Here is a 27,526-nt window from a genome sequence, read left to right on the forward strand (position 1 = left end):
AGTTTAGGTAATAAGGTCTGTTTTCATTCTGGTGCTTTTATTAATTTTGATAGTATGATGTTACTTACTACTGAAATGTAAGCTAGAGTGTACACTAGAATGTAAGCTCCATGAGAGCAGGTACCTTGTCTGTCTTCTCTGCTGTATCTATTCCCAACGTTTGATGACGGTGCCTGGCACATAGTAGGCACTCAATAAATACTTGTTGAATGAATGAATGAATGAGTACTGGTGGAATACTCCATTAGCTCTACTCTTCTTTTAGCTAAGAGAACATGAGCAAATTTGCGCATGACAACTTCCAGGACAGGGGAAACTTGAACACTGAAGAATTGACCTCTTAAGCCTAATAATGTGGTGACAGGCTGCCCACATGCTTCTTGACTTCAGATGAAAATCTGCTTGAAGGCAAAACAAATAATATTTGAAAGAAAAATCAAATGCCATTTTTGTCTTCTAGGTCGTGGAGGGCCCCCAAGACCCAACAGAGGGATGCCGCAAATGAACACTCAGCAAGTGAATTAATCTGATTCACAGGATTATGTTTAATCGCCAAAAACACACTGGCCAGTGTACCATAATATGTTACCAGAAGAGTTATTATCTATTTGTTCTCCCTTTCAGGAAACTTATTGTAAAGGGACTGTTTTCATCCCATAAAGACAGGACTACAATTGTCAGCTTTCTATTACCTGGATATGGAAGGAAACTATTTTTAATCTGCATGTTCTGTCCTAAGCGTCATCTTGAGCCTTGCACATGATACTCAGATTCCTCACCCTTGCTTAGGAGTAAAACAGTATACTTTACAGGGTGATAATAATCTCCATAGTTATTTGAAGTGGCTTGAAAAAGGCAAGATTGACTTTCATGACATTGGATAAAATCTACAAATCAGCCCTCGAGTTATTCAGTGATAACTGACAAACTAAAATATTTCCCTAGAAAGGAAGATGAAAGGAGTGGAGTGTGGTTTGGCAGAACAACTGCATTTCACAGCTTTTCCAGTTAAATTGGAGCACTGAACGTTCAGATGCATACCAAATTATGCATGGGTCCTAATCACACATATAAGGCTGGCTACCAGCTTTGACACAGCACTGTTCATCTGGCCAAACGACTGTGGTTAAAAACACATGTAAAATGCTTTTTAACAGCTGATACTGTATAAGACAAAGCCAAGATGCAAAATTAGGCTTTGATTGGCACTTTTTGAAAAATATGCAACAAATATGGGATGTAATCTGGATGGCCGCTTCTGTACTTAATGTGAAGTATTTAGATACCTTTTTGAACACTTAACAGTTTCTTTCAGACAATGACTTTTGTAAGGATTGGTACTATCTATCATTCCTTATGACATGTACATTGTCTGTCACTAATCCTTGGATTTTGCTGTATTGTCACCTAGATTGGTACAGGTACTGATGAAAATCTCTAGTGGATAATCATAACACTGTTGGTCACATGTTTTTCCTTCAGCTTGAAAGCTTTTTTTTAAAAGGAAAAGATACCAAATGCTTGCTGCTACCACCCTTTTCAATTGCTATCTTTTGAAAGGCACCAGTATGTGTTTTAGATTGATTTCCCTGTTGCAGGGAAATCACAGACAGTAGTTTCAGTTCTGATGGTATAAGCAAAACAAATAAAACATGTTTATAAAAGTTGTATCTTGAAACACTGGTGTTCAACAGCTAGCAGCTTATGTGATTCACCCATGCCACGTTAGTGTCACAAATTTTATGGTTATCTCCAGCAACATTTCTCTAGTACTCGCACTTACTATCTTTTGTCTAATTTAACCTTAACTGAATTCTCCGTTTCTCCTGGAGGCATTTATATTCAAAGTGATAATTCCTTCCCTTAGATGCATAGGGAGAGTCTCTAAATTTGATGGAAATGGACACTTGAGTAGTGACTTAGCCTTATGTACTCTGTTGGAATTTGTGCTAGCAGTTTGAGCACTAGTTGTGTGTGCCTATGAACTTAATGCTGCTTATTGTCTCATTCTGACTTCATGGAGAATTAATCCCACCTTTAAGCAAAGGCTACTAAGTGAATGGTATTTTCTGTGCAGAAATTAAGTTTTATTTTCAGCATTTAGCCCAGGAATTATTCCAGTAGGTGCTCGGCTATTTAAAAACAAAACTATTCTCAAACATTCATCATTAGACAACTGGAGTTTTTGCTGGTTTTGTAACCTACCAAAATGGATAGGCTGTTGAACATTCCACATTCAGAAGTTTTGTAGGGTGGTGGGAAATGGGGGATCTTCAATGTTTATTTTAAAATAAAATAAAATAAGTTCTTGACTTTTCTCATGTGTGGTTGTGGTACATCATATTGGAAGGGTAAACCTGTTACTTTGGCAAATGAGTATTTTTTTGCTAGCACCTCCCCTTGCGTGCTTTAAATGACATCTGCCTGGGATGTACCACAACCATATGTTATCTGTATCTTAGGGGAATGGATAAAATATTTGTGGTTTACTGGGTAATCCCTAGATGATGTATGCTTGCAGTCCTATATAAAACTAAATTTGCTCTCTGTGTAGAAAATAATTTCATGACATTTACAATCAGGACTGAAGTAAGTTCTTTACACAGTGACCTCTATGAATCAGTTTCAGAGAAGGGATGGGGGAGAAATGCCTTCTGGGTTTTGAACTTCTATGCATTAGTGCAGATGTTGTGAATGTGTAAAGGTGTTCATAGTTTGACTATTTCTATGTATGTTTTTTCAAAGAATTGTTTGATTTTTTTGAACTATAATTTTACTTTTTTTGGTTATTTTACCATCACAGTTTAAATGTATATCTTTTATGTCTCTACTTAGACCATATTTTTAAAGGGGTGCCTCATTATGGGGCAGAGAACTTTTCAATAAGTCTCATTAAGATCTGAATTTTGGTTCTAAGCATTCTGTATAATATGTGATTGCTTGTCTTAGCTGCAGAAGGCCTTTTGTTTGGTCAAATGCATATTTTAGCGGAGTTTCAAGGAAATGATTGTCACACATGTCACTGTAGCCTCTTGGTGTAGCAAGCTCACATATAAAATACTTTTGTATATGCACAATATAAATAATCTTGTGGATATGAAACTTCTTTTTTAAAACTTAAAAAGGTAGAATGTCATTGATTACCTTGATTAGGGCAGTTTTATTTCCAGATCCTAATAATTCCTAAAAAATATGGAAAAGTTTTTTTCAATCATTGTACCTTGATATTAAAACAAATATCCTTTAAGTATTTCTAATCAGTTAGCTTCTACAGTTCTTCTGTCTCCTTTTATATGCAACTCTTACGTGGGAGACTCTTCCACTTAAAGGAGACATAGAATGTGTGCTTATTCTCAGAAGGTTCATTAACTGAGGTGATCAGTTAACAACTAGTTGAGCAGTCAGCTTCCTAAGTGTTTTAGGACATTTGTTCATTATCTTTTCAGTAATATAACTAGAGGAAATGGAATGCAGGTAAGTGCTGAATTCAAACCCTCCATTTTATCTTTAAGCTCCTGAATCTGCATTCCACTTCGGTTCTTTTTAAGCATTCTAAATTTTAGTTGATTATAAGTTAGATTTCACAGAATCAGTATTGCCCTTGATCTTGTCCTTTTTATGGAGTTAATGGGGAGGAAAACCCCTTAGGAAAATGAAAGTAAATTGTTAAGGCTCGTCTTCATACCTTTTTCCATTTTGAATTCTACAAAAATACTGGAAAAGACTAGTGAATGTTTAAAATTACACTAGATTAAGTTATATGAAAGCCTGGTTTTCTCACCATCCTTGAATGAAGTCTGCTTAAGTTGTTAAAAACCATCCAGCAAAAGCTGTAAGTGAAGAAGTGCTACTGGTGTGAGGAGAGGAAAAGGTTTATAAAAGAAATCTGATAGCCTCATCTTCTAATACATTTTTCAGCCTCTACTACTAATATCCTACTTTTAACAAGCTGTTCTGAAGCCTAATCCAGTTACATTAGCAGTACGGCTGTTTTGAGTAGAGGCAGTGGAAGATCAGCAGTTTTGTTCCTGATCATCTAGCAAAGGCATTTGTGTATTATTGCTTACTTGGAAATACCAATTTTAAGTACTGTATTTAATAGGGAGACACTGTATTAAGCAACTGAACTAAGGCTTTATTCAGCAAATTAGGGTATCCTTTGCCCAGCATCATGCCAAGCACTAGGCATTTGGTGGTGACAAAAATTACTGTGGTTTCTGCTTTCACTGAACTGTCTAATCACACTGATATGACACCAAAGTGTAGCAAATGCCATGATGGAGCAATGTGGTTGATGGTAGATATTAAAGCCATGACTGAGTGTATACCCTAGTTAAAATGATCAGGGGAGACTTAACTGAGAGGGGTAATTGAGCTAGATTTGAAGGATGAGGAGTAGTAGACTAGTCAAAGAAAGGGAGAGAAGAACATACCTACACATGTGATCACCAGTGACTGAGAAAGTTATCAGGATCAAGTGGAAAGAGAAAAGACTAGCAGAGTTACAGGTTAGAGAAACAGGTAAAGGCTACTATGGACGGCGTAATAGTTGTATCCCACGTTTTGTCTCTTAAGAACAGTTGCAAACTATTGAAGGTTTTAAAGCTGTGTGTTGGGCTGGGCGTGGTGGCTCATGCCTGTAATCCCAGCACTTTGGGAGGCTGAGGCGGGTGGATCACAAGGTCAGGAGTTTGAGACCAGCCTGGCCAATATGGTGAAATCCCGTCTCTACTAAAAATACAAAAACTAGCCAGGCGTAGTGGCATGCGCCTGTAGTCTCAGCTATTCGGGAGGCTGAGGCAGAAGAATCGCTTGAACCCGGGAAATGAAGGTTGCAGTGAGCAGAGATCGTGCCACTGCACTCCAGCCTGGGCGACAGAGTGAGACTTCGTCTCAAAAAAAAAAAAAAAACAAACTGTATTGTTTGGGGTGGGGATGGTGGCTCACTTAATAAAGTTACCATTTAAAGAACATTCAATGCAATGAACAACATATATGGACCAAGAGATGGTAAGCAGGCTTGTTCGAGTGGCCCATGTGACAAATGATGGATTCCAACTTAAGGTGCGGATGGGGTGGTAGTGGTGAATGGAGTCTATAGATTCCCTATGTCACTGGTCACTACTCAGTATCCTTTGCTGATTTCTCCAGGTCTTGGATGTCAGACTTCATCTCTAGCTGTATTCTTCCCTGGGTGATCTGATTCAATCCCATGATTTTGAATATGATCAGCATTTTAGTCCTGAATATTTCTAGGTCCCAAACCTCTCAAAACTCATTCAATATATTTCTTGATACGAATCTCTCAATATTCCAAGTCAACTCCTTGATTACCCAACACCAGTTGTTCATTCATCCAGTTGCTCAGAGCAAATGTTTTGGGTGCCATCTTCAATTTACTTTTATAACCTGATTCTAATCCTTAAGTGAGTCCACGTGGTTCTAACTTGAATATCCAGAGTTATCTAATACCTCTAACCACCACCACGACTACCATCCTAGCACAGGTGACTACAATAGCTTGTAATTGTTCTCCTTTTTTCTACCTTTGCCTTCCTGTGATTTAGTTTTTGCATAACAGGAAGCCTTTTAAGAGGGCAAAGCAGATTTTCTCATTTTCCTGTCCCCCACAAACTCCAATGGTTTCTCATAATGACTAAAATTCTATATCTGGCCCTTCACTTGCCCACTGCTTTGGCCACACTGACTGCTTTGCCAGGACTACTTCCCCATCTTGGAGCTTTTGTATGTTCATCTTTGGCATGGGGAAGCTTTTCACTCAGATATTCTCAGGGCTCATTCTTACTAAATTTCAGATCCTTGTTCCATCCAGTGTCACCCAGTCAGAGGCCTTCAGTGTTCGCTTCTAAAATAGTACTCTTAGTCACTTTACTCACTGGATACTTTCGCTTAATAGCATTTAAAACTTAACCTAGAATTAACCACGAGGGGCAGGAACATTTTGGTCACTATCCCTTGTGAGCAGAATAGTGCATGGGCATATTGACATTCTGCTGAATGAACTAAAAATTTCATGATGGATGTTGGATTAAATGGGTGATGCTGCTGATGACATTAAAATTTTAAGTGTATATCTGGGGAAGGGGTTTGGATTCAGACATTTGCGGTATCCAGGAGGAAACATCAAGCAGTTGATAATGTTTTTTGAAGTTCAGCGATCTGCCCCAAAGTCAAGAATGCAACACTATGTATAGGCTGTCCTTGTAGTCATGTTCTTGGAGTTCACTAGAAGCCCAGGGGGAGTAATTTCATTTGACGACCATATGCAGGCCTAATGGGAGCCTGCAAAGTACAGCTGCCGCAGTCATGGGTAGATTACAGGATTCCCATCTGTAAGATCAGTACTGTGGGGGTGGAGGGCCAAGCGAGACCAATAAAATAGGTCTGTTGGCCGAGTTTCCTCAACTTACGGGGATCGGTTAAATTGAGCACAAATCGTTGGATCCGTCGCGTCTCGCGTATCCAGGCTGACGCTGAAAACCCTGGACCTACGTGGGCAGGCCCTGGGGTGCGGACATCTATTTTGCCCTTCTTAGCCAAGGTACCTTAGTTGGGATATGAAGCGTGAAAAGGCAAACCGCACCCAACACCCCAGCTACCGCGAGCAGTGGGATTAAAATGCGCAACCGCAGTGGACAGCTAGGCCTCAGCTCCGCCTCTGGTAGCTTACGACATTATTCAGCGACAGCCTTGAGGAAGGTCCCTTCTCGCTCGCCATCGCTGCGACTTTAATGCGCTTGCGCACGTGCTGTCTACCAGTGCCTGAGGGGGCGCGTGCCGCGGAGCCAGGCTAACTCCGTGACCCGGCCACCAGGCATCCGCTAGGGGCAGTCAGCTGTGCCTTCTCTTTCGGAGTTGTTCCGTGCTCCCACGTGCTTCCCCTTCTCCACTGGCTGGGATCCGCCGGGCTCGGGGCGCAGGTACCCAACGCGGGAGGGCCGGGTATGGATGCCAAGATCGGTGTCTGTGTTCTTCCTGGGCCGAGAGGGGACCGGCCTCAGGATGAAGGCTCTGCATCCGGACGGATACCTGGCCTACGCCGACTGTCCTCCACTCCTCTTTTGGGGCGCTCCAAGATAACGGAATCACCTCTCCAATACGCAGCCGCTCTCGGCGCGTGCTTCTCGAGCGTCCTCGAGGGTTTGCGTGGCTCGATACCCACCCTTTAAGTGCCTGTAACTGGGGAGTCGGGGTGAACGGGTGGGTGACAACACTTGCTTTCCGTGGAGCTTGTCCGCAGTGCCTGGCTGCAGCTGTGGGCATTATACTTAGGGTAATCTGATTCCAGATCCTTCCACGTTCTTAAATCCTTCACTGTGTACATTCCTTTATACTCTATTCAGCAGTCACATTCAGGACTTGGTTTTGTTTGCCAGTGCACCTAAAGTGGTGCCTGCCACATAGATGTTATGTGTAGATAGACAAATGAATGAGTGAAAAATAATCATCTCCTTCAAGGTCTTCCCAATCCAGGCCTTCCATGACAGCTTCAGCCCGTAGTAATCTAAGCCCTTCCTTCATCTGACGGGGTCCCTCAGTATAGCTGTTTTTTTTGTTTTTTTTTTTTTTACATCTAACTTTACCTGTGTTCTTGTTCCTCATCTCATTCTCTTAAATACCTTCTTCAAGAAGAATGCAAGCTTGAAGTCAAGGGCCTTGTAGTACTACTTCTGGGGCTCCCACAGTAGCTAGAGCAAAAGGCAGCCCCCGTTAATTAGTTGTTGATTGATTTTTGCGGGATCTTTATGTGGCCGGCAACACAAGGTTTACAAGTTGAGAAGATTGGTGAACTGGGAAGAGCTCAGGCTTTGGAGTCAGGAAGACTTGAGTGTGAATTCTGTCTCTGTCGTTTTTCTGCCTCGGGATATTTGAATTCTTTATACTTTCTCCTTTACTTATAAATTGGGGTCCTTGACAGTGACTTAGTGTTTTATAGTAAGACATATGCTAAAATCTGTTTGGACTGGAAGGTTAGAAGGGACAGTTACGGTATGGTAAGTTTCAGTAAATGAGTTGTATGTTTATAATGCAGTAGGTACCAGAGTTTCTAAGTAGCATGTCACTTTTACATCTAAGCATGTTACTTTTACAGTGATATTTCTGATGTTTTTTTGATGTATTTATTGTGATGATGCAGTATTTTACTGTAGGTAATACAGAACTTTTTTTTTCTTTTTTTTTTTTTTTTGAGACAGAGTCTCACCCTGTCGCCTAGGCTGGAGTGCAATGGCACGCCATCTCGGCTCACTGCAACTTCCGCCTCCCGGGTTCAAGTGATTCTCTTGCCTCAGCCTCTCCTGCAGCTCCACCACCACTCCCGGCTAAGTTTTGTATTTTTAGTAGAAACAGGGTTTCGCCATATTGGCCAGGCTGGTCTCGAATTCCTGACCTCAGATGATCCACCCGCCTCGGCCTCCCAAAGTGCTGGGCTTACAGGCGTGAACCACCACGCCCGGCGAGAACTTTTGAGGTCTGTCTAAGGCTTCAATATCGTTTTCCCTAAAATGAGGAAACAGTTGGTCACATTACATCATGGAATTATTCATTGATAGTTATTGATTTCCCTGACTTTATTAGTAATACGTGAATTTTTTAAGATTCCACAAAAACGAATAAAAGTCCCACCATTCAGAAGTAGCTACTTTATACTTTGGTATTTCCTTCCAGTCTTTTTTTTTTCCCTCTGTTATGTGTATGCATAAGAAACGTTATCATACTTTATTCTGTCATGATCCTGTCATAAGCATCTATATCCATATCCTTAGTTATTAAAAATGCTTGGCTGAGCGTGGTGGCTCATGCCTGTAATCCCAGCACTTTGGGAGGCTGAGGCGGGCAGATTGCGAGGTCAAGAGATCAAGAGCATCCTGGCCAACATATGCGCCTGTAGTTCCAGCTACTTGGGAGGTTGAGGCAGGAGGATTGCTTGAACCCAGGAGGCAGAGGTTGCAGTGAGCTGAGATCATGCCATTGCACTCCAGCCTGGCGACAGAGTGAGACTCCGTCTCAAAAACAAACAAAATGCTTTGGATATTTGGATATACCTTTAATGTATTTTAGTCATTCTCCTACTTTTTTGAATATACAAGTTTCTGACTTTTAAAAAATCTTTAATAGAGGTGAATTACAGGCTTCCCAGGCTGAGGGAAGGTTTTCTCACCTCCCAAGCCCAAGGTTTCCTGAGTTTAAAACCAGAGGCTGATGTCTTCGTATGGAGCTCTTAGAGGGTTAAGTAAGACAATATTTATAGATATGCTTAGCACAGTCCCTGGTCCCACAAGAGGCAGCCAGCTAATGTTCCTTAGACAATCTAGTGCACATGGCCAGTTGTGTTTCTTTCTCTTTTAGTAATAATTTTTCACCATGCATCGGAAAAAGGTGGACAACCGAATCCGGATTCTCATTGAGAATGGGGTAGCTGAGCGGCAAAGATCTCTCTTTGTTGTAATTGGGGATCGAGGAAAAGATCAGGTATGACCTGGTAAATGCTTCCTGAATTACTTTTTATCTTGTCCAAAGAATCAGCATGTTTAAGCACTCTGGTGTTTCAGGACATAATGGCATTAAGATCTCTTTGGCTGGTAAGATGCCTAGTGGGAACCTTTCTTTATTTCCTGGAAGTAGTAAATTCTCTGTATTTAGATTGATTAGCGGACAAGCTAATATACCTTTTGAAACCTGGGGTGGTGGGTTGACCACAAGGTTAACTGTATGTGACCTGGCTTCTAGTCCAAACCTGGTCATTGCTCGCCTTGGGACCTTGGACACTTCCTTTCCCTGGCCCTCAATTTAGTTTCCACATCTGTCAAATGAGGTCTTAAGCCTGGCAGTCTCTAAAGTCTCTTTTGTGCCTGCAATTCTGTGACTTTTTTGTTTGGCAGGTGGTAATACTTCATCACATGTTATCCAAAGCAACTGTGAAGGCTCGGCCTTCAGTGCTGTGGTGTTATAAGAAAGAGCTGGGGTTTAGCAGGTAAGCTGGGCTCTTCATGTGTTTTATCCAACTTACAATTCCTGCTCATTAGTTAAATACCAGGAAATGATTCCTTCACATACTTTTTAAGGGTCTTTAGTGGAGGTGCTATTTCTGAGGACAAATGGAGCTGATATCCTTTCTTCATTCCTGAAAATAAGTTTCAAATCATTTTCATGCTTTTTAAGTCACCAATCCAATGCCTTGCCTTCTGCATATGGTTTTCCTTCCTGCTTTTCTAGGCTGATTAAGCCCATCTCATTGCAAGTTCCTTCAAACTGTCTTTCCTACCTCAAATTTATTCCACTTTTCACTCTCTCTCTTTTTCTCCCCTTCTTTCATGGAGGGGGGATATGCCTCATCCCATGTCCAAGGAAAACCCCTTTATGTACCCTGTGTCTCCTCCCTCACCTCTTTCAGGACCTGTATTGTCTTTCCTCTGCTGGCCACCCCATACCCTTTGGAAACTTTCTCCTTCCTGTAAACATGCTCAGATTTTTCTGTTATCAAAAGCTGATTACTTACATACCCAGATTTCTCTCTCAGGTTAGCATTTCCCCCCATTTTTATTGCTATATACCTTAAAACAGAAATCTTTTGCACTTAGTAGCCCCTTTTGCAGTCTGGTTTCTGCTTCTATAATTGTGATCAAATTGTGCAGTTAGACATCCCCAGCAGCTTGATGCCTAATGTGTCAACTTTTCTCTCTCTTTCTCCTCCTTTTCAGAGCTCTGCCTCTTCTTCTACCAGTTCACTGCTATATTTGACAGTTGGCTATTTGAAGCTGTGGTAGTCAAGACTTTCAGTCATAGATAACAGGCTTTCAACACAAACACAATTTGGCACAAAGGGATTTCACTGAGGTATATGGGATATTTCCTGGAATCCAAGGGGATAAGATTTCAGCTTTGCTCATGGGTGATCTAGAGTCAGAGTGCTAATGCTCCCAGCTCAGTTTGTCATCTTGGCATATCTGCTCTATGCAGACCAGCTTTCTCATTGCAGACCAGCTTTCTGTTTTCTGTTGCCCCCCTAGCAGAAACAACACTTGAGTTTTCCTTGTTTCAGGCCCAGCCATGTGGAAATCAGACTTTTTCCCAAAATTCTGGTGGAAAGATGCCCACCCCTGGCTAGAGGAGGGTGGGGTTGGTCATAGCATAATAGGAAGTTGGAAGTTCTACCTACAACTTTGTGTTTGGAGAAGTTTGGGATGGGGTGGGTAGTGCTGTTCCTTGGCAGATAACCACCATGGCATCACCTCAGAAATAGTCTCCTTTTTTGGCTTCAGTGTCTGTACTCAGACCACCTTCCAGAGCTCTTCTCTTTCTCTGGATCTTGTCTCCTTACTCTAAACCTAGCTGGCTTGTGCGATTCTGTCCCTGAACCTCTTCTAATTTCCAGATGTGCTCATCTCTCATCTGACTTTGAAAGCCTGTCTCCAGCTCTGGCTGCTTTATGCAGTGACTAACCTCCCTCCTTTTCTTTGCTCATGCTGTCTCCTCTGCTTGGAATGCCACTGCCACCTCCCTGATATCACCTATTGAAATCCTCCCTGTTTCTCAGGGCCTGCCTCCTCCATGAAAGTTTTCCTGAGCCCCCCAGTCATACCTGGTTGTTCCTCTACCTTCCTCTGCACTTGTCCTTCTCCTATAATGCTTGCTAATGGATGCTTTTGCTTTAGGGTGGAGTCACATACTGTGACTTACATTCATTTTTTTTCTTTTTCTTTTTATTTTATTTTTATTTTTTACTTTCAGGTGATAAGCTAATTCAGTTAGGAGCCCTCTCCTATTTATCTTTGTATTTTCATATTTTCAACTGATTTAGCATGTTTATCATAGGTACTCAGTATACATTGAGTTGGATGTGTTAACAGGCTCTAAAATTATTTTAATTTAAATTAGTACCAGAGGCTAAACTTGCCCCTGTCTTGTGGTCTTAAAGTGAAGGGATTCTGCCTAAAGGAAACCAGACAATCATAAAAGCCTTACTGTGAAATGTGAAAAGTGCAGAAAACCCAAAGATGAAAATAAAAAGCATCCCACTGTGTAGGCATTGTCAGCATCTAGGTGTATATTACTGGTATGTAGTTTTGAACCATAATTGGTATTCTGTTGTATATACTCTCATATTTAGAGAGGTAGGCATTTTTAATACAGATTGAGAATAAGGCCTGTTGCCTATCCCAGAATTTTAAGTTTTTAGGGCTTCTGGTTTTCAATATTTTTCATTTGGCAAATATGAGATGGGTGTGGAATTAGGCAGTTCAGAGTCTTCTGGGCAGATTTGCCTTTTGAATTTAAACCACCTGGCCTCACTTCTAAAAATCTACTTTTGTACCTCTTATAGCTCTTCTGCCCCAGCCCTGTCTTGCTCTGGCAGAGCATTGTGTTCAAGCTAATGCCTGCTTGTAAGTCATGGGCTTAAGGCCTGAGCCAGAAGGGACAGTGGAGATAAACTCACCCACTGCCTTGGTTCATAGATGAGGAAGTGGAGGCCCACAGGAGGAAACGCCTTTGTTCTAGCTATTAAGTTAGAGAACTATGGTAAAATTTTGATCAGCTATAATCCTCCATTCTAGAACATTCTACTTCTCTCTTTTGGTAAAGGAAAAGGTAAGTAGCAGCTGGATATGCAGGGTTTTTAAGACCAAAAAAAATTCAGGAATTCCTTAGAGATGTCCAGATTCCATTCTGATCCCTGTGTCCTGTATCATTATTGTCTTATGTAAGACCTGCCCTTGAAGACATAATCCCACATTCTCGGGGAGGAAGTCCTCTAGGAAGGATGAATAAAGTAACGTGCCATCACCTTGTCTTTCCCGGGATCTCTGGGGAACAGCACAGTGTAGTTGAAGCATTGGCTTATGACTGAGATAATGAGGCCACTCAGGTTTGGTTTCAAGCTCTGGCTTTGGACAAATGTGAGGGTTAGCTACCCTATTACCCATCTTTTAAAGCAAAGTATTTGCTCAAGGTCACAGGGTAAAATAGCAGAGTTCACACATAGACTTATCACTTACTCCAAGTCCTTAAGCACTCTAATGCCTCTCATGCCTCTCCACTGCCCTCCACCTGAAGTGGGCCTCACACTTCCAAGTTCCCTACTAGCTCTGAAAGTCTAAGTGGGTGATCACTGAGCCTTTCCCCTGGTTCCAACTCTTTAGCCGCTCTGGTTAACTGGCTCTCATGGGATTGGGGGCGTGTGATTGCAGTCACCGGAAGAAAAGAATGCGACAGCTGCAGAAGAAAATAAAGAATGGAACATTGAACATAAAGCAGGATGACCCCTTTGAACTCTTCATAGCAGCCACAAACATTCGCTACTGCTACTACAACGAGACCCACAAGATCCTGGGCAATACCTTCGGCATGTGTGTGCTGCAGGTGGGTGGCCTCCTCTAGCCTGCGATTGAAGTCAGAGTTTTGAGGGTTGCTTGGGCTGCCTGGCTTTCCACTGGGAACAGATGTACAGTAAGGAGAGGACAGTCCCATGTTCCCTATCCCCAAGCATTATTAGTGGAAGTCCCGGCCACTTTCCAAAGTACACTTGGTCACCTACCCCGTATAAAAAGAGAATTTTCTACCTAAATCAGCACTTGTCTAGAGACACCAGAACTGAAGTTGATGCGTTATTATAACTGGTTCTAAGTAGCTAAAGCTGATAAAGCAAATGCCAGAGACTTTGAGTGCCTCTAGGACCCCAGGTCCTTATTGGCATTCACCAAAGACTTTTTTGTCCAGTGAGCAATGGGACTTGTTTTCCAACCGGATACAGACCAATGCACTTAAATGTCCTGTCCAGAGTGCCTGAGTAGCATACCCACCATGAAGTCCCCTCTCCCCTTTTCTAGCCCTTAAAAACCCCTCACTTTACCTCTCAGAGACTACTTGGTGAATTTCTGCACTGGTGTGTATTCTCTTGCCTGGCAAGTTAATAGACTAAGTTTCACTTTGTGTGTGTGCATGTGTGTGTAAGCTCTGGTGGTCTTTGTTTTATTCGTTGTTTCTTTGATTCCTGTGCCACCTCCCTTCCCCATTCTCCCAAAAAAAAACAAGACAAAATTAAGCACAAATCCCCACATTTTTTGTGTTTATCATATACACCTACGACTGTGCCCATTATTATGTCAAGTTACATACCTCGCAAAATATGGGTTGTCTCCTATACTGCTGGCTTGCATCTCACCTTGGAGGCCAAAAAAGAGGGCATTATGCCTCATTTTCACCTTTACTCAGGGAAATGCCCTGGGTTATCACTGATTGGTAGGGAGTGGTTTTCTACTTGCTGCCATGATCAATTGCCTGAATAATGACTCCTGTGAGCAGTAGCTCCCCCATGTGGTATAGTTTGGTCAAACAGGTTTGAGCTATAAATGTCAGAAAATGCAAGATGTTTCTTCTGAAATTCAGGTATGAATCAGTGAAGGTTGGAAGATTTGTTTCCAAATAGGATTTTATCAGAGACATTTTTGACATATAAAACTAACAATGTCTCTAATAAGAGACCCATTTTTGGCATATAAAACCAGGTATTCATATATTCGAGGGTTTGGCCCTCTTCTGTGGTACCCCTATGTGTGTATCCTGAGAAGTCAAGGTGGGAACAAGTATGGTCTTCGCTTTGTGCTCTGAAGTCTTCTTTTTGCCTTATCACCTGGCTTTTGGGTAAGAGTCCATTGGGTTGGGCCGGGTGCAATGGCTTATGCCTGTAATCCCAGCACTTTGGGAGGCTCAGGTGGGTGGTGAGCCAAGATTGCGCCACTGTACTCCAGCCTGGGCGACAGAGCAAGACTCCATCTCAAAAAAAAAAAAAAAGTCCCTTGGGTTGCTATTCGCATGACCAGCTCTTTCCAACGCCCCCTTCTTCCAGGATTTTGAAGCCTTAACTCCAAACTTGCTGGCCAGGACTGTAGAAACAGTGGAAGGTGGTGGGCTAGTGGTCATCCTCCTACGGACCATGAACTCACTCAAGCAATTGTACACAATGACCATGGTAAGCATCTGTTTTTTAACTTAATTGTGAGGGTTCAAGTAAATCTGTTTTTGCTGTGTTCTGCTTTCTTTAAAGAATTCCTGTTGGGCAGCTCCAGTGAGTAGTCAGCACAGCCTCGGGCTAGGAGCTCTTTGATTGTAACTAATGAAAAAGTCACTACAGTTAAATCTCAGGGTCCATGAGTGTGCCTAGGAATCTCTGAATTTCACCTTTGTTTTCAGGCACTTGCAAATTCTACACCAGTGAGATTCAGATATGATACAGCTTTTATGTAGTTAAATTTTCTGGAATGATATTGTACAAGGAGCAATGCCAGTGCCTAAATTTGTGTATTGCAAAAAAAGGACCATGTGTAGACTCCTCACTGGCCCTTATCCTAATGGATGACTAAGGAACATTTGCTAGTTGTACTCCCAGTTTGGCAAGAATTTCAACTCCAGCAGAGATTGTGCTCTCCCAAAGCAAAAGACACTGACTGAGGACATGGTGAGGAATTAGGGATATGTCTCACCTGATGCAGAGCTGGTCTCCTCACTCTGTCAGCGTTGCCAAGTCAGTTTTCAGAGGCAAGTTTTAAGTCATGCCCATGTCCAGCAGCTCAGTAATGGTGGTTGGATTGGACTTAGGGTTTCCTGAGCTGCATTTATCTGATGAAATGGACTTTCCTCAAATCTTAGGGGCTGTTTCCTGTCATTACTTCTCCCATCATCGCTTGCACTACAGCCCTTTTGGCCTCCTCAAATGTCCTCAGACATACCCGGCACACACTCATGCGAGGGCCTCGGCACTTGCTGTTCCCACTGGAATGTGCTTCCTCTGGACCTCTGCCTGACTCGCTTCCTCATTGCATTCAAGCCCCTGCTCAGATACCACCTCATCCATGTGGTCTTTCCTCACACCCTGTTTACAGTAGGCAGCTCCGCCTGTCACTCCTTAACCGGCTTTATTTTTCTTCAAAGCACTTGACAATTACCTAAAGTTATTATTATTATTATTTGTCTGTCCTCCTGTACTAGTCTCTAAATTTCATTGGAGGGCTGAGCACAGTGGCTCATGCCTGTAATCCCAGCACTTTGGGAGCCTGAGGTGGGCGGATCACCTGAGGTCAGGAGTTTGAAACCAGCCTGGCCAACATGGTGAAACCTCGTCTCTACCAAAAATACGAAGAAAAATTAACCAGGTGTGGTGTGCACACCTGTAATTCCAGCTACTAGGGAGGCTGAGGCAGGAGAATTGCTTGACCTCAGGAGGTGGAGGTTGCGGTGAGCTGAGGTCACGCCATTGCACTCCAGCCGGGGCAACAGAGCAAGACAACATCTCTAAATAAATAAATAAATAAATTTGATTGGAACAGAGAGTTAGTTTTCTTTGCTGTTGCATTTCCACATCTTAGAAGAGTTCCTGGCATTTAGTAAGCATTCCTTAGATATTTGAGAGTGAATGAATGACTTTGTGCTCACATCAGTTTGTTCTTCCTCTCCCTCTTACATAGCTACCTACTTACCCTTCAGGCCTCAGCTTATCTCAGAGAGGCCCTCCCTCACTACCCTGCATAAGTGACCCCCACTTGCTATCTGTGCAGTCTATATTTCATATGTAGCATTTGCCAAAATTTGTATTTATCTAATTTTTCTTCCTCTGTCCATTACACTCCAAGCGCCATGAGAACAGAGGTCATGCTTTGTTCATTAGTGTATACACAGCGTATCTGGCACACAGCATGCCAATTTTATGAAATGAATGAATATAACAGGATGCTAGAAAAAATGTGGAAAAGTGAAAGATTTTAATAAGCAACGTTGCATTCAGTGTCTGATTCCAGTTTCAGCAATTACCATTTGGCACAGCAGTGTGTGTAGGCGTGATTTTGTTTCCAGCAAGATTGCCCATGTCTCCTTGGATAGAGCTTTGTATTTGGACCCTGGTCCTCAGCACTGTTTGCATGCCTTTGTTAATGGATGTTGTCTTTCTTTGTTAGGATGTGCATTCCAGGTACAGAACTGAGGCCCATCAGGATGTGGTGGGAAGATTTAATGAAAGGTAGGTCTATAGTTCCTCCCAGTTGTGGGGCAGCCACATTGGGAGGGATGTTTTTATCTTGGACTCAACTGAAAACTTTGCTTTTATATTGGAGAAAGTAGTACAATATTCCAAAAATGATGAGATTCTTGACAACAGCAGCAGTTATGAGACTAACTGGAAGCAGTGAAACGTGGTAGAAAGTTGGAGCCAGGAAACCTCAATTCTGTCTTGCTGCTGGCCCTGACAGCTCAGTTAAACCAGGTTACTCTCTCTGGCTCTTAGCTTACTCATCATTTAAAGGAGTGATTTTTCTGGATCACTGTTTCCCAGAAGATATTTCATAGAGCACTAGTTTTTCCAAACTTTTTATTATGAATATGACATATTGGCATAGTAAAAATGGTTAAGATAAATATGGGGGGGGGTGAGATGTAATTAGAGGCAGAAAAAGGCGACAAAATGTTTCTTCTGAGCAAAGGAACACCCATAATTTCAAATATGGTGTACAATTTGTTATCTGAAATTAAATTTGTATTTATTTATTTTTATTTTATTTATTTTTTTGAGACAGAGTCTTGCTCTGTCACCCAGGCTGGAGTGTAGTGGCGCCATCTTGGCTCACTGCAACCTTTGCCTCCTGGGTCAAGTGATTCTCCTGTATCAGCCTCCTGAGTAGCTGGGATTACAGGTGCCTGCCACCACAGTCGGCTAATTTTTTGTATTATTATTATTATTTTTTTGAGACAGAGTCTCGCTCTGTTTCCCAGGCTGGAGTACAGTGACATGATCTTGGATCACTGCAACCTCCACCTCCCGGGTTCAAGCAATTCTTGTGCCTCAGCTTCCCAAGTAGCCGGGATTACAGGAGCCCACCACCATGCCTGGCTAATTTTTGTATTTTTAGTAGAGACAAGGTTTCACCATGTTGGCCAGGCTGGTCTTGAACTCCTGACCTCAAGTGATCTGCCCCCGTCAGTCTCCCAAAGTGCTAGGATTACATGTATGAGCCACCGCGCCTGGCCATTTTTTGTATTTTTAGTAGAGGTGGGGTTTCACTGTGTTGGCCAGGCTGGTGTCGAACTCCTGACCTCAAGTGATCTGCTCACTTTGGCCTCCCAAAGTGCTGGGATTACAGGCGTGAGCCACCGTGCCCGGCTATAGAACACTAGTCTTTTAAGAGGGAATATGAGGAGGATTTGGCCATATATGTCTGGGAAACACCTATGCTGTTTTCTCCTGTATGAAGATTTACCCCAGCCTGTTGTAATCTCTGAAAAGTCTCGCAGCAGCAGGGACCTGTTTAACTGATTGTTTCCCAAATTTATTTTACCACGGAGTTTTTTTGGGGGGTGTGGGAACACCAGTTAGTACCCTGCGAAACACCTTAGAAAATTTTGACCTAAATCAGTGGTTCTCATCTGGAGCTATCTGGCCCCCTGGGGACATTTGGCAATGTCTGGAAATGTTTTGATTGTAATGACTTTGGGAGGGTGGTGGTGGGTGCCGTGGGCATCCGGTGGGTAGAGGCCAGGGATGCTGCTGAACAACCGGTGGTACACAGGACAGCTCCACACCAAAGAATTATCTGGTCCAAAATGTCAGTAATGCTGAGGTGTAGAAATCCGAGCCTTGATGAACCCTGGGGGCCTTTCTCATTTTAACCATCTGTGATGCACTAACTCAGTAGAATGAGCGGATCAGGAGGAGCAGCTGTGTGCTACTGAATACAACAGAAGCCTATGAAATCCTTTTCTTGCAGTGGGAGGATGTTTGAATTTTATAGTCAAACACATTTTTTTTTCCTGCATGCAAGAACGTTTGTATTGTATTTCTTTGGGGAGCTTTCCTTTCCCCTTCTTCCTTTTTTTTTTATTTTTCCTAGTGACAGAAGATGAATTCATTTGTGTTTTTTCCCTGTGTGACTGGTGATCATATGGGGGTTGGGTTTGGAATTCCCCATTTAAGGATGGCCTGAAACACCTCAGTGCTAAAGAGCAAGCCTGGGAGGATGAGGGGAGGGCCACGTGGTGCAGGGAATAGGGGCGGTCATGCACAACAGGAGGGCTTCTAATTGATCTCCTGGGACGAGTCCTTGGTTTTCTGATTTGCTGTATAAAAGTATGTTCAGGTGCCTTGTGGAGGAGGTGCTGAATCATCTCACACTGCTCTCCAACTGGGTTTTAGCTTTTTCTGGCTTTCTTAGAGATACTTGGGGCCAATTAATTTTTTTGAAGAAAAGTTATACTCTGTATAGACATTGCATGCCCTCCCCAACACTTCATTGCAGCGGTTTTGTATCTCAGGTTTATTCTGTCTCTGGCCTCTTGTAAGAAGTGCCTCGTCATTGATGACCAGCTCAACATCCTGCCCATCTCCTCCCACGTTGCCACCATTGAGGCCCTGCCTCCCCAGACTCCGGTGAGTCTGTGTTGGGGTCCAGGAATCTGGGGGACGCTATATTTTCTGTGTTGTTCCTCCTGTGGCAGTGACAGACCTTCCCCTTCTCCTCTCTCTGGTAGGATGAGAGTCTTGGTCCTTCTGATCTGGAGCTGAGGGAGTTGAAGGAGAGCTTGCAGGACACCCAGCCTGTGGGTGTGTTGGTGGATTGCTGTAAGACTCTAGACCAGGTGAGTGTGGCACTCAGAACTTCCAGCACAAAGGTAAAACATAGCATACGGAGCGCAACAGAAGCCAAGGTACGTTGACTCAAGACCCAGACCCTCCCTGGAGAAGGGGGATTTTCCCCTTGCCCATACTCGTGTGTGCTCAGTAACAGTAGGGCTATTTCATGCGTCTGGGTTCCCGAAAGAAGTCTAGGGATTACCTCCCTCTAGTCAGGGGACAGATGGAGCAGATGAATTGTTATTATTATTATTATTATTACTATTTTTTAAAAGATGGAGTCTCACTCTGTCACCCGAGCTGGAGTGCAGTGGCATGATCATGGCTCACTGTAACTTCGAACCCCTGGCTTCAAGCAGTCCTCTTGCCTCAACCTCCTAAGGTGCTGAGATTACAGGCATGATCCACTACAACTGGACAGATTACATTGAAAGAGGAATCCTCTCACCACTTTTTCCAAGAGAGGGCAATATACCTGTGTTCTTCAATTTCAGTTAAGTTTTGATGATATAAAGGTTTTTGCCTACAGCTTATTCAGAAGTGAGAGGAGAACTTGAGGCCCCTAGTCTGGTATTTACCCTGGTTCCAGTGTGAGGCCTGATGAGGGCCCTCTGGGGTGATATGTACCTGGTCTTTGAGTGCAAATAGCAGGCTGGGTGAGAGCTGACAGGTTGCATTTCTGTGCTCACCGAGGTGGTCTGCACTGGTAAACTTGGCTTCCCTGGTGGTTCCTGGGCCATGATGGGAACTGACTGGGCACAGCCCAGAGGTCTTTGAACTGTCAGGTGTGTTTAGGGTTCTAGGTCAGCCTGAGCCAAATGAGCAGCATGGGTCGCTGCCCTTGAGAGGGAAGATAGCTGCAGCGACACCTCCCACTTAGGGCTGAGTCCCAGCGGGCTGGCTTCCCTTTCCATTCTGGAAATATGATCAGCAGCTACATAGCTCTCTATGCAGCTCCAGCTGCAGGCCCTAGGCTTTTTTGATTCACTTCCTGGTACCCTCTTTATCACAAAAGAGGAGGAGTGAGTGATAGGATAAAGCAGGAGAAACTGATTCTAGTTAAGTAGTGTTATAAGAAAACAAATGGCCTATGACAAAAAAAAAAAACAAAAAGTTAATAGAAAAAGAGTACATAAAAAAATAAGAAGTGGTTTCCACTTGGCAGTTTCACTCTGCAGAAACAACTGCTATTAACGGTTTATTATGTATCCTGCTGCCTCTTTTTTCATGCACATAAATGAATTAAATGCGAAGGGGTCATACTACGGAGTGTAAGTGGTCCCCTGTTAGACATTTGAATTGATTCCAGCATTTCCACTGTTAGAAACAGTGCTCTTAGGGGATTCTTACAGATAAGTCTGTGGGCACTATATTTAGGATACGTTTCCAGAAGAGAAATTGCTGGATCAGAGGTTGTGTGTATTCAGATGGGTGTTGTACCAGTTGATGGAACTATCCAGTGTGTGGAAATGCCTTTTTCCCTACACCCTTGCGACAGTGATTCATAGTAAACTTGTAAGTCTTTACTAATCTGATATGAGAACATAGGACCATTGTTTTAATTTGTGTTGCTGCTTTAATTAGGAGAGAGGAGGGTACCTTCTTCATACAGTTGTTGGTCATCTGTTGTTTTGTTGTTGCTGTTGGCTTTTTGTTTTGTTTTGTTTTTTTTTGGTGAGCCAGTCTGCTTATTTCCTCTGCCCACTTTTTAGTTGGATTTTGGCCTTTTTTGTATTGGTTCTTCATTTTAGGATGCATTTAGTCTAGATTTGGTACCATTCTGTTATGTCATTGGATTTTTCAGAGTTTATAACTTCCATAATATAAAACAAAATGGTAAAATACAGCCTTCAGGCAAGGCCAAGTTAAGTAGGACCTGGATTCCCTTTGAGCGTTTTCATCTGGAGAAACTCTGGCTTCCTGAAGGCTCTCCCTTTCCATCTACCTTGGCCTGTGTCTCTTCAGTGTCTTCTTAGCATCATTGCCTAGGCAAGCATGACAACTTCCTCAGGACCGTCTGGCCTTCTTCCCACCCTCAAACACCTATTCCCAGCACAGATCCAGCTGAGGAGCAAAGTTTGGCCCCTAAGTAGTTAGTGGCTCCTGTCCTTCAGTGTCACTGGCATCTTGCTTTTACTTCTAGGCTCTCCTCTAGGCACTGGGGCCCAGCAGTAGACGAGGGATGCACCTGCTTCATGGAGCTTGCCTCCTAGTGAGATGAGACAGTCAGTAAATAAAAGACATGAGCAGATCATGTAGTGAAGCAGAAGATGCTACATACAATGGGAAGAAAGAAAAAGTTGCAAAGAGGGATAGGGCATGCCAGATGAGGGTGGGGTGCTGTGGTTCTACATACAGGGGCAGGGGTGGCCTCATGTAGGAGGTGATTTTGGAGCCAAGCTGTGAAGGAGGTGAGGTGAAGAAACAAGCCCTGTGGCTCTCGGGGAGCCAGTGCTTCAGGCAGAGGGAGCAGCACGTGCATGGGCCTGGGGGAGGGGTGTCCCTCTGGTGTCCCAGGCCTGGCAGGGAGGCTGAGGGGCTGAAGCAGGGTGAGTAGGGGTGGAGGAGGAGATTTTTGGAGGATCTTTCAGGCCACTGGCAGGGCTTTGGCACTTACTCTATAACAGATGGGAGCAGTGGAGGCTTTTATGCCCATAGTCTCCTTTCAGCACAGCTGCCAGAGGCATCCCCAGGCTTCTTTTTAAGAGGATCATCTGGCTGCTGTGTTGAATATAGACTGGTGGAGTGAGGGTGGCAGCAGGAAGACTGATCAGGAGGCTGCTGTCATGATAGAAGAAGGATAGGGTGGTGGCTTTGAGCAGAGCAGTAGAGGAGGATAGTGGTGTAGGTAAGGAATGGTAGGATTTTATATGTGTTTTGGAGGTAACAGGATTTGCTGATGAATCAAGTTATCAGGGAAGAATTGAGGAGGCTTTGGCCCAAGCAGTTGAACAGTTAACTGAGATGGGGAAGACTAGGTGGAGGAGGTTTGGGGCAACTTTAGGTGTTCAGTTTCAAGTTTGAGATCTGTAGTGTACAAATGGGAATGTACAGGAACCAGTTGCATGTGTGTAACAGTCTGGTGTAGGCTGGCTGGGTGTGGTGGCCAGCACTTTGTAATCCCAGCACTTTGGAATGCTGAGGCGAGCGGATCACGAGGTCAAGAGATCGAGACCATCCTGGCCAACATGGTGAAACCCCGTCTCTACTAAAAATACAAAAATTAGCTGGGCGTGGTGGTGTGCGCCTGTAATCCTAGCTACTTGGGAGGCTGAGGCAGGAGAATCACTTGAACCCAGGAAGTGGAGGTTGAAGTGAGCCGAGATCGTGCCACTGCACTCCAGCCCCTGGTGACAGAGCGAGACTCTGTCTCAAAAAAAAAAAAAAAAAAAAAAAGAAGGTCTGGTGTGGGCCAGGTGCCATGGCTCACCCCTATAATCCCAGCACTTTGGGAGGCTGAGGGCGGGCGGATCGCCTGAGGTTAGGAGTTGGAGACCAGCCTGGCCAACATGGCGAAACCCCATCTCTACTAAAAAACTAGCTGGGCGTGGTGGCAAGCGCCTGTAATCTCAGTTACTCAGGAGGCTGAGGCAGGAAAATCGCTTGAACCTGGGAGGCGGAGGTTGCAGTGAGCCGAGTTCGCACCATTGCACTCCAGCCTGGGCAACAAGAGTGAAACTCCATCTCAGAAGGAAAAAAAAAGTCTGATGTGCAGGGAAATGGTCCAGACTGAAGCTGTAAATTTGAGTTATCAGCATCTATTAAAAATTGATACCAAAGGCCTTGAGACTGAAGTGAGATGACCAAGGGAGTGAGAAGTCCAGGTGCTGAGCAGTGCTTTCTGGCCTGCAAGAACTGCCGCCCTCTTATTTAGCCTGGCATCAACCTCACTTCTCCACAGTGATGGTGATGAATGGTGGAAACTTGGGTCTTTCTTGGAGTTCACCTAATATGTTTCTCTTTCCACAGGCCAAAGCTGTCTTGAAATTTATCGAGGGCATCTCTGAAAAGACCCTGAGGAGTACTGTTGCACTCACAGCTGCCCGAGGACGGGGAAAATCTGCAGCCCTGGGATTGGCGATTGCTGGGGCAGTGGCATTTGGGTAAGGGGATTCAGTCCCCCATCTTTAGGAACTCTGGGTTCTAGGGGGGTAGTGTGCATGCAGGATTGGAGTCAGAGGACTAGTATCTCACGTTCCTAGTTCTGAGTTCTGAATGGGTTCACTGTGTGATTTCTCTAGGTCTTGATTTCCTGCCAGGAAACAGCAGCACTGTTTCCCCAACCCACCCTAAAGGTGCATGTTTACTTGTGTGTACACACAGACACACATATATACCAGGGCCTTTGTAATCACTATTTATAGTTGAACAAACATGCAGAGGCAAAGAAATGGGAGTAAGAAACTTTACAACTCTCAGGGCATGAGAATGTGTATGACCAGCCTTGCTGACTGAGAAAAGTACAAGTTTGACATTTTAATGATTTTGATTAAAAGAAGCTTTCTTTGGCTCTGAGGAGCTGGTTTTAGGTGTGATGTTAGTTTCTGTTCTTTTCTACTGGGTTTGGAAGATACATGCAACTGCCAATAGAGTATGTTCTTCCAACTTCTCAGCCATAATAATGAACCTAGAACTTACTGTGTTTGCCTTCGTGCGTTATCTTCCTTGGTGCTCTTTAGAGCTCTGTGGGCATTTTATAGATGAATCAACTCAGGTTTGGGGAGTTCCAGTGATTTACCCAAGACCCCCCAGCAAGTCAGTGCTGATAGAGCTGGGGCTTGAGCTTAGCTCCTGACTCCTTGTCCTTCGTTCTTCCTGCTGGTCTAGCTGTAACAGTCAGCCTCTTAGCCATTAGCATCTGCTGTTAGCATCCTTTATACTCAGCAAGGCAAAGCTAACTTGGAGGTTAGCTTCGGCCTAGGCCTGAGCACCGATTGAGCTCCCCAGCTTCACCATTTGAAAGCCTCAGCACAGCTAGTGATGAGCATGAAACTACTTCTTGTAGCAGTGCACCGGATTGGGAAGCAGTCTGTCTGTTCTGCACACTGAGGGCGTTGTCTACACAGTGCTTCTAAGCAGTTTGCTTTCACAGATGTTGGTAGCTAAATGTCTGGAGTTGCTTTCCTTTCCTTCCCAAAAGGTGTCCTGACCTTTTCCCTTGCTGTTACCTCTGGTTATCACCTTTGGGACAGGAGCAAACAAAAATATTTTCTTTTTTAAATTGCTTCTTTAAAATGTTCCTAATTTCTTAAAAATCCTTCTTTTATTTTGTTCTGTAGGTACTCCAATATTTTTGTTACCTCCCCAAGCCCTGATAACCTGCATACTCTGTTTGAATTTGTATTTAAAGGATTTGATGCTCTGCAATATCAGGTAGGAAATTTGGATTAAGAATTTTTATTTTGGACCTGGTGTGGTGGCTCACGCCTGTAATCCCAGCACTTTGGGAGGCCGATGCAGGCAGATCACCTGAGGTCAGGAGTTGGAGAACAGCCTGACCAACATAGAGAAACTCCGTCTCTACTAAAAATACAAAATTAGCCGGGTGTGGTGGGGCATGCCTGTAATCCCAGCTACTCGGGAGGCTGAGGCAGGAAAATCACTTGAACCCGGGAGGCGGAGGTTGCAGTGAGCTGAGATCACGCCATTGCACTCCAGCCTGGGCTCAAAACTCCATCTCAAAAAAAAAAAAAAAAAAAAAGGATTTTTATTTTAATACAGTGCTGGGTTTAAATCCAAGTGAAGTCTTTAGAATGCTTGCTTACTTTCATAATATTTAGTTTCTAAAACTTGTTTCTAAAGTTTATTATTGGTTTGACTCCCCACCAGGAACATCTGGATTATGAGATTATCCAGTCTCTAAATCCTGAATTTAACAAAGCAGTGATCAGAGTGAATGTATTTCGAGAACACAGGCAGACTATTCAGGTGAGGCTTGTTCTCAGGCCCTGATGTGCAGGGCCAGTGTCTTGCTGTATTTAACTGTCTCTAAGATGTTTCCTGTTATAGACATGTATGTCTTGTGTAATTGCATGTCTTTTAGACAATGGTGGTGTTGTATGCTAAACCTGTTCCAGATTTTCAGCCCCTTCTAAAGAAAAACATTCAGCAAACTAACAAATATATGTAGTTAGATTGAAAAGTTGTGTTTTTGTCCTTTGAATATGGAATAAGTGGGGTGGAAAGTATGCTGATTAACTAAAAGAGAATCTTTCTTCTGACATCAGTTCTAACTTTGCTTAGTTATTGCAGTTTTTGAAATGTTGCATCTGTAATTAGAACAATAACCTTACAGCTTAAATGAAAAAAAGAACTTTGCAAAATGTGCTCTGAATCTTTGTGGTTTAGCCAGTGGCCTATTTTCTTTTTTAAACAGTGTTTTCCCAAAAGTTCTAAAAATCTCTAGCACTCTGTAAGCCTGAATGGTCTGCACTTGTCCAAAGGCTGCAGTTTTGCTAAATCTGTAAGAGAGGCATGAGGTGACGGGCTTACAGACGGACTGAGACTAATGGGCTCTTACTGGAGGAGGTTCATTGATTATTTTTGGAATTGGGTTGGGAAGTGAGCCAGGTGAATTTGGCAGTTTATACCCTAGCACTTTATGCCTGTCAAAGCATATGTATATGCATGTCAAGAAGTTATACCTTTTTATGAGAGGCCAGATTATAAACAATGTTAAGTGTTTATGCCTTTTACCTTAATTTTTTCTTACTAGTCTCTTTCTAGAATCTCTTCACTCTGTATATTTCTTCTCACTTTTGCTTGATTCCCCCAGCTGGGAGGAGGAAAGGCTGCTGTTGGTGAGGGTCAGGCTGCAGGCAATGAGAACACGGAGACCTGTTAAAACTCAAGAAAAATACACAAACCAAAGAAGGAAAACATTTCCCTGAAATACCCTGCCTCGGGCCTTGCTCCTTCTTGAATTTGTAATCAAATACTCTCTCATATTACCAGAGTTCTTTTGTCTCCAGTTGAGCACAGAGGAGGTGACCTTACTTTATGAGACTCCATTTGTGTTCCTTTCAAGTCTCTCTTTGGGCTCAAGATTGAGAAAAAGAAGAATATTAGATAAAAGTTGGCTTCACCTCCCCTGGGGGGCTGCTTTCTGCTGCTTTTATGAGATGCTTGTTTAGTTTTTCCGTTGAAGAATCCAAGATCTGGGGCCCTATTGAGGATGTACATTCTGCTGCTAGAAATGAGTGGGGTTGGCCAGGCATTGTGGCTTATGGCTCTAATCCCAGCGCTTTGGGAGGCTGAGGTGGGCGAATCACTTGAGGTCAGGAGTTGGAGACCATCCTGGCCAACATGGTGAAATCCCATCTCTACTAAAATTTTAAAAACTTAGCCAGGCATGGTGGCATGTGCCTGCAATCCCAGCTACTCGGGAGGCCGAGGCAGGAGAATTGGTTGAACCCGAGAATTGGTTGAACCCTGGAGGCAGAGGTTGCAATGAGCCAAGATCACACCACTGCACTCCGGCCTGGGTGACAGAATGAGGCTTCGTCTCAAAAAAATGAAAAAAAAAGAAATGGGTGCGGTTGCTGCCTCCCTGGCCCATCAACTTGTAGCAAAGCAGAGCATCTTATTTGTAATGAAATAGTTCAAATGTATAGGAGCCTGCAGAGACCAATATAACATTCAGTCACCCAACACTCAGGTTTAAGTATTGTTGACATTTTGATGTTTGCTGTGTTTGTTTCATATTTTAAATGTCATTTAGATTTTTGTTTTAAAGAACTAAAATACCACAAATACAATTGAAGTCCCTCAACCCCTTTCCATCCTACTTCCTTCTGTCCCTCCCCATGGGTGACTTAGTTCTGATACTGGTGTGTGTCCTTTCAGTTCATGTGTTTCTATGTTTACTACATAATTATCTGTCCATAAGTGGTA

At 43.3% G+C, this 27,526-nt stretch overlaps 2 protein-coding genes across 4 annotated transcripts in view; both read left to right on the forward strand.

The window, feature by feature from the left end:
* Positions 1-2,904, forward strand: part of CAPRIN1 (cell cycle associated protein 1) — a 50,949-nt gene extending 48,045 nt beyond the window's left edge. The window contains exon 19 of the mRNA XM_003254397.4: positions 461-2,904. Within this exon, the coding sequence (XP_003254445.1) occupies positions 461-525 (65 nt within the window). The 3' untranslated portion in view covers positions 526-2,904. The remainder of the gene's footprint in view (positions 1-460) is intronic.
* A 3,818-nt stretch (positions 2,905-6,722) lies between these two features.
* The window catches only part of NAT10 (N-acetyltransferase 10), a 41,294-nt gene continuing 20,490 nt past the window's right edge, over positions 6,723-27,526 (forward strand). Inside the window, exons 1-11 of one of the 3 annotated variants that reach the window (XM_003254395.4) lie at positions 6,723-6,941; positions 9,370-9,492; positions 9,903-9,994; positions 13,209-13,380; positions 14,867-14,989; positions 16,968-17,029; positions 19,315-19,429; positions 19,531-19,638; positions 23,603-23,736; positions 24,913-25,006; positions 25,463-25,561. In XM_003254395.4, coding sequence (XP_003254443.1) covers positions 9,385-9,492; positions 9,903-9,994; positions 13,209-13,380; positions 14,867-14,989; positions 16,968-17,029; positions 19,315-19,429; positions 19,531-19,638; positions 23,603-23,736; positions 24,913-25,006; positions 25,463-25,561 — 1,107 coding nt within the window. In that variant the 5' untranslated portion in view covers positions 6,723-6,941; positions 9,370-9,384. Of the gene's footprint in view, positions 6,942-9,064; positions 9,493-9,902; positions 9,995-13,208; positions 13,381-14,866; positions 14,990-16,967; positions 17,030-19,314; positions 19,430-19,530; positions 19,639-23,602; positions 23,737-24,912; positions 25,007-25,462; positions 25,562-27,526 lie in introns of those variants that run through there. The other 2 variants (XM_030829728.1, XM_003254396.4) reach the window with 2 other exon arrangements.

The sequence above is a fragment of the Nomascus leucogenys genome, chromosome 15 (assembly GCF_006542625.1).
Source record: "Nomascus leucogenys isolate Asia chromosome 15, Asia_NLE_v1, whole genome shotgun sequence".
Taxonomy (NCBI): domain Eukaryota; kingdom Metazoa; phylum Chordata; class Mammalia; order Primates; family Hylobatidae; genus Nomascus; species Nomascus leucogenys.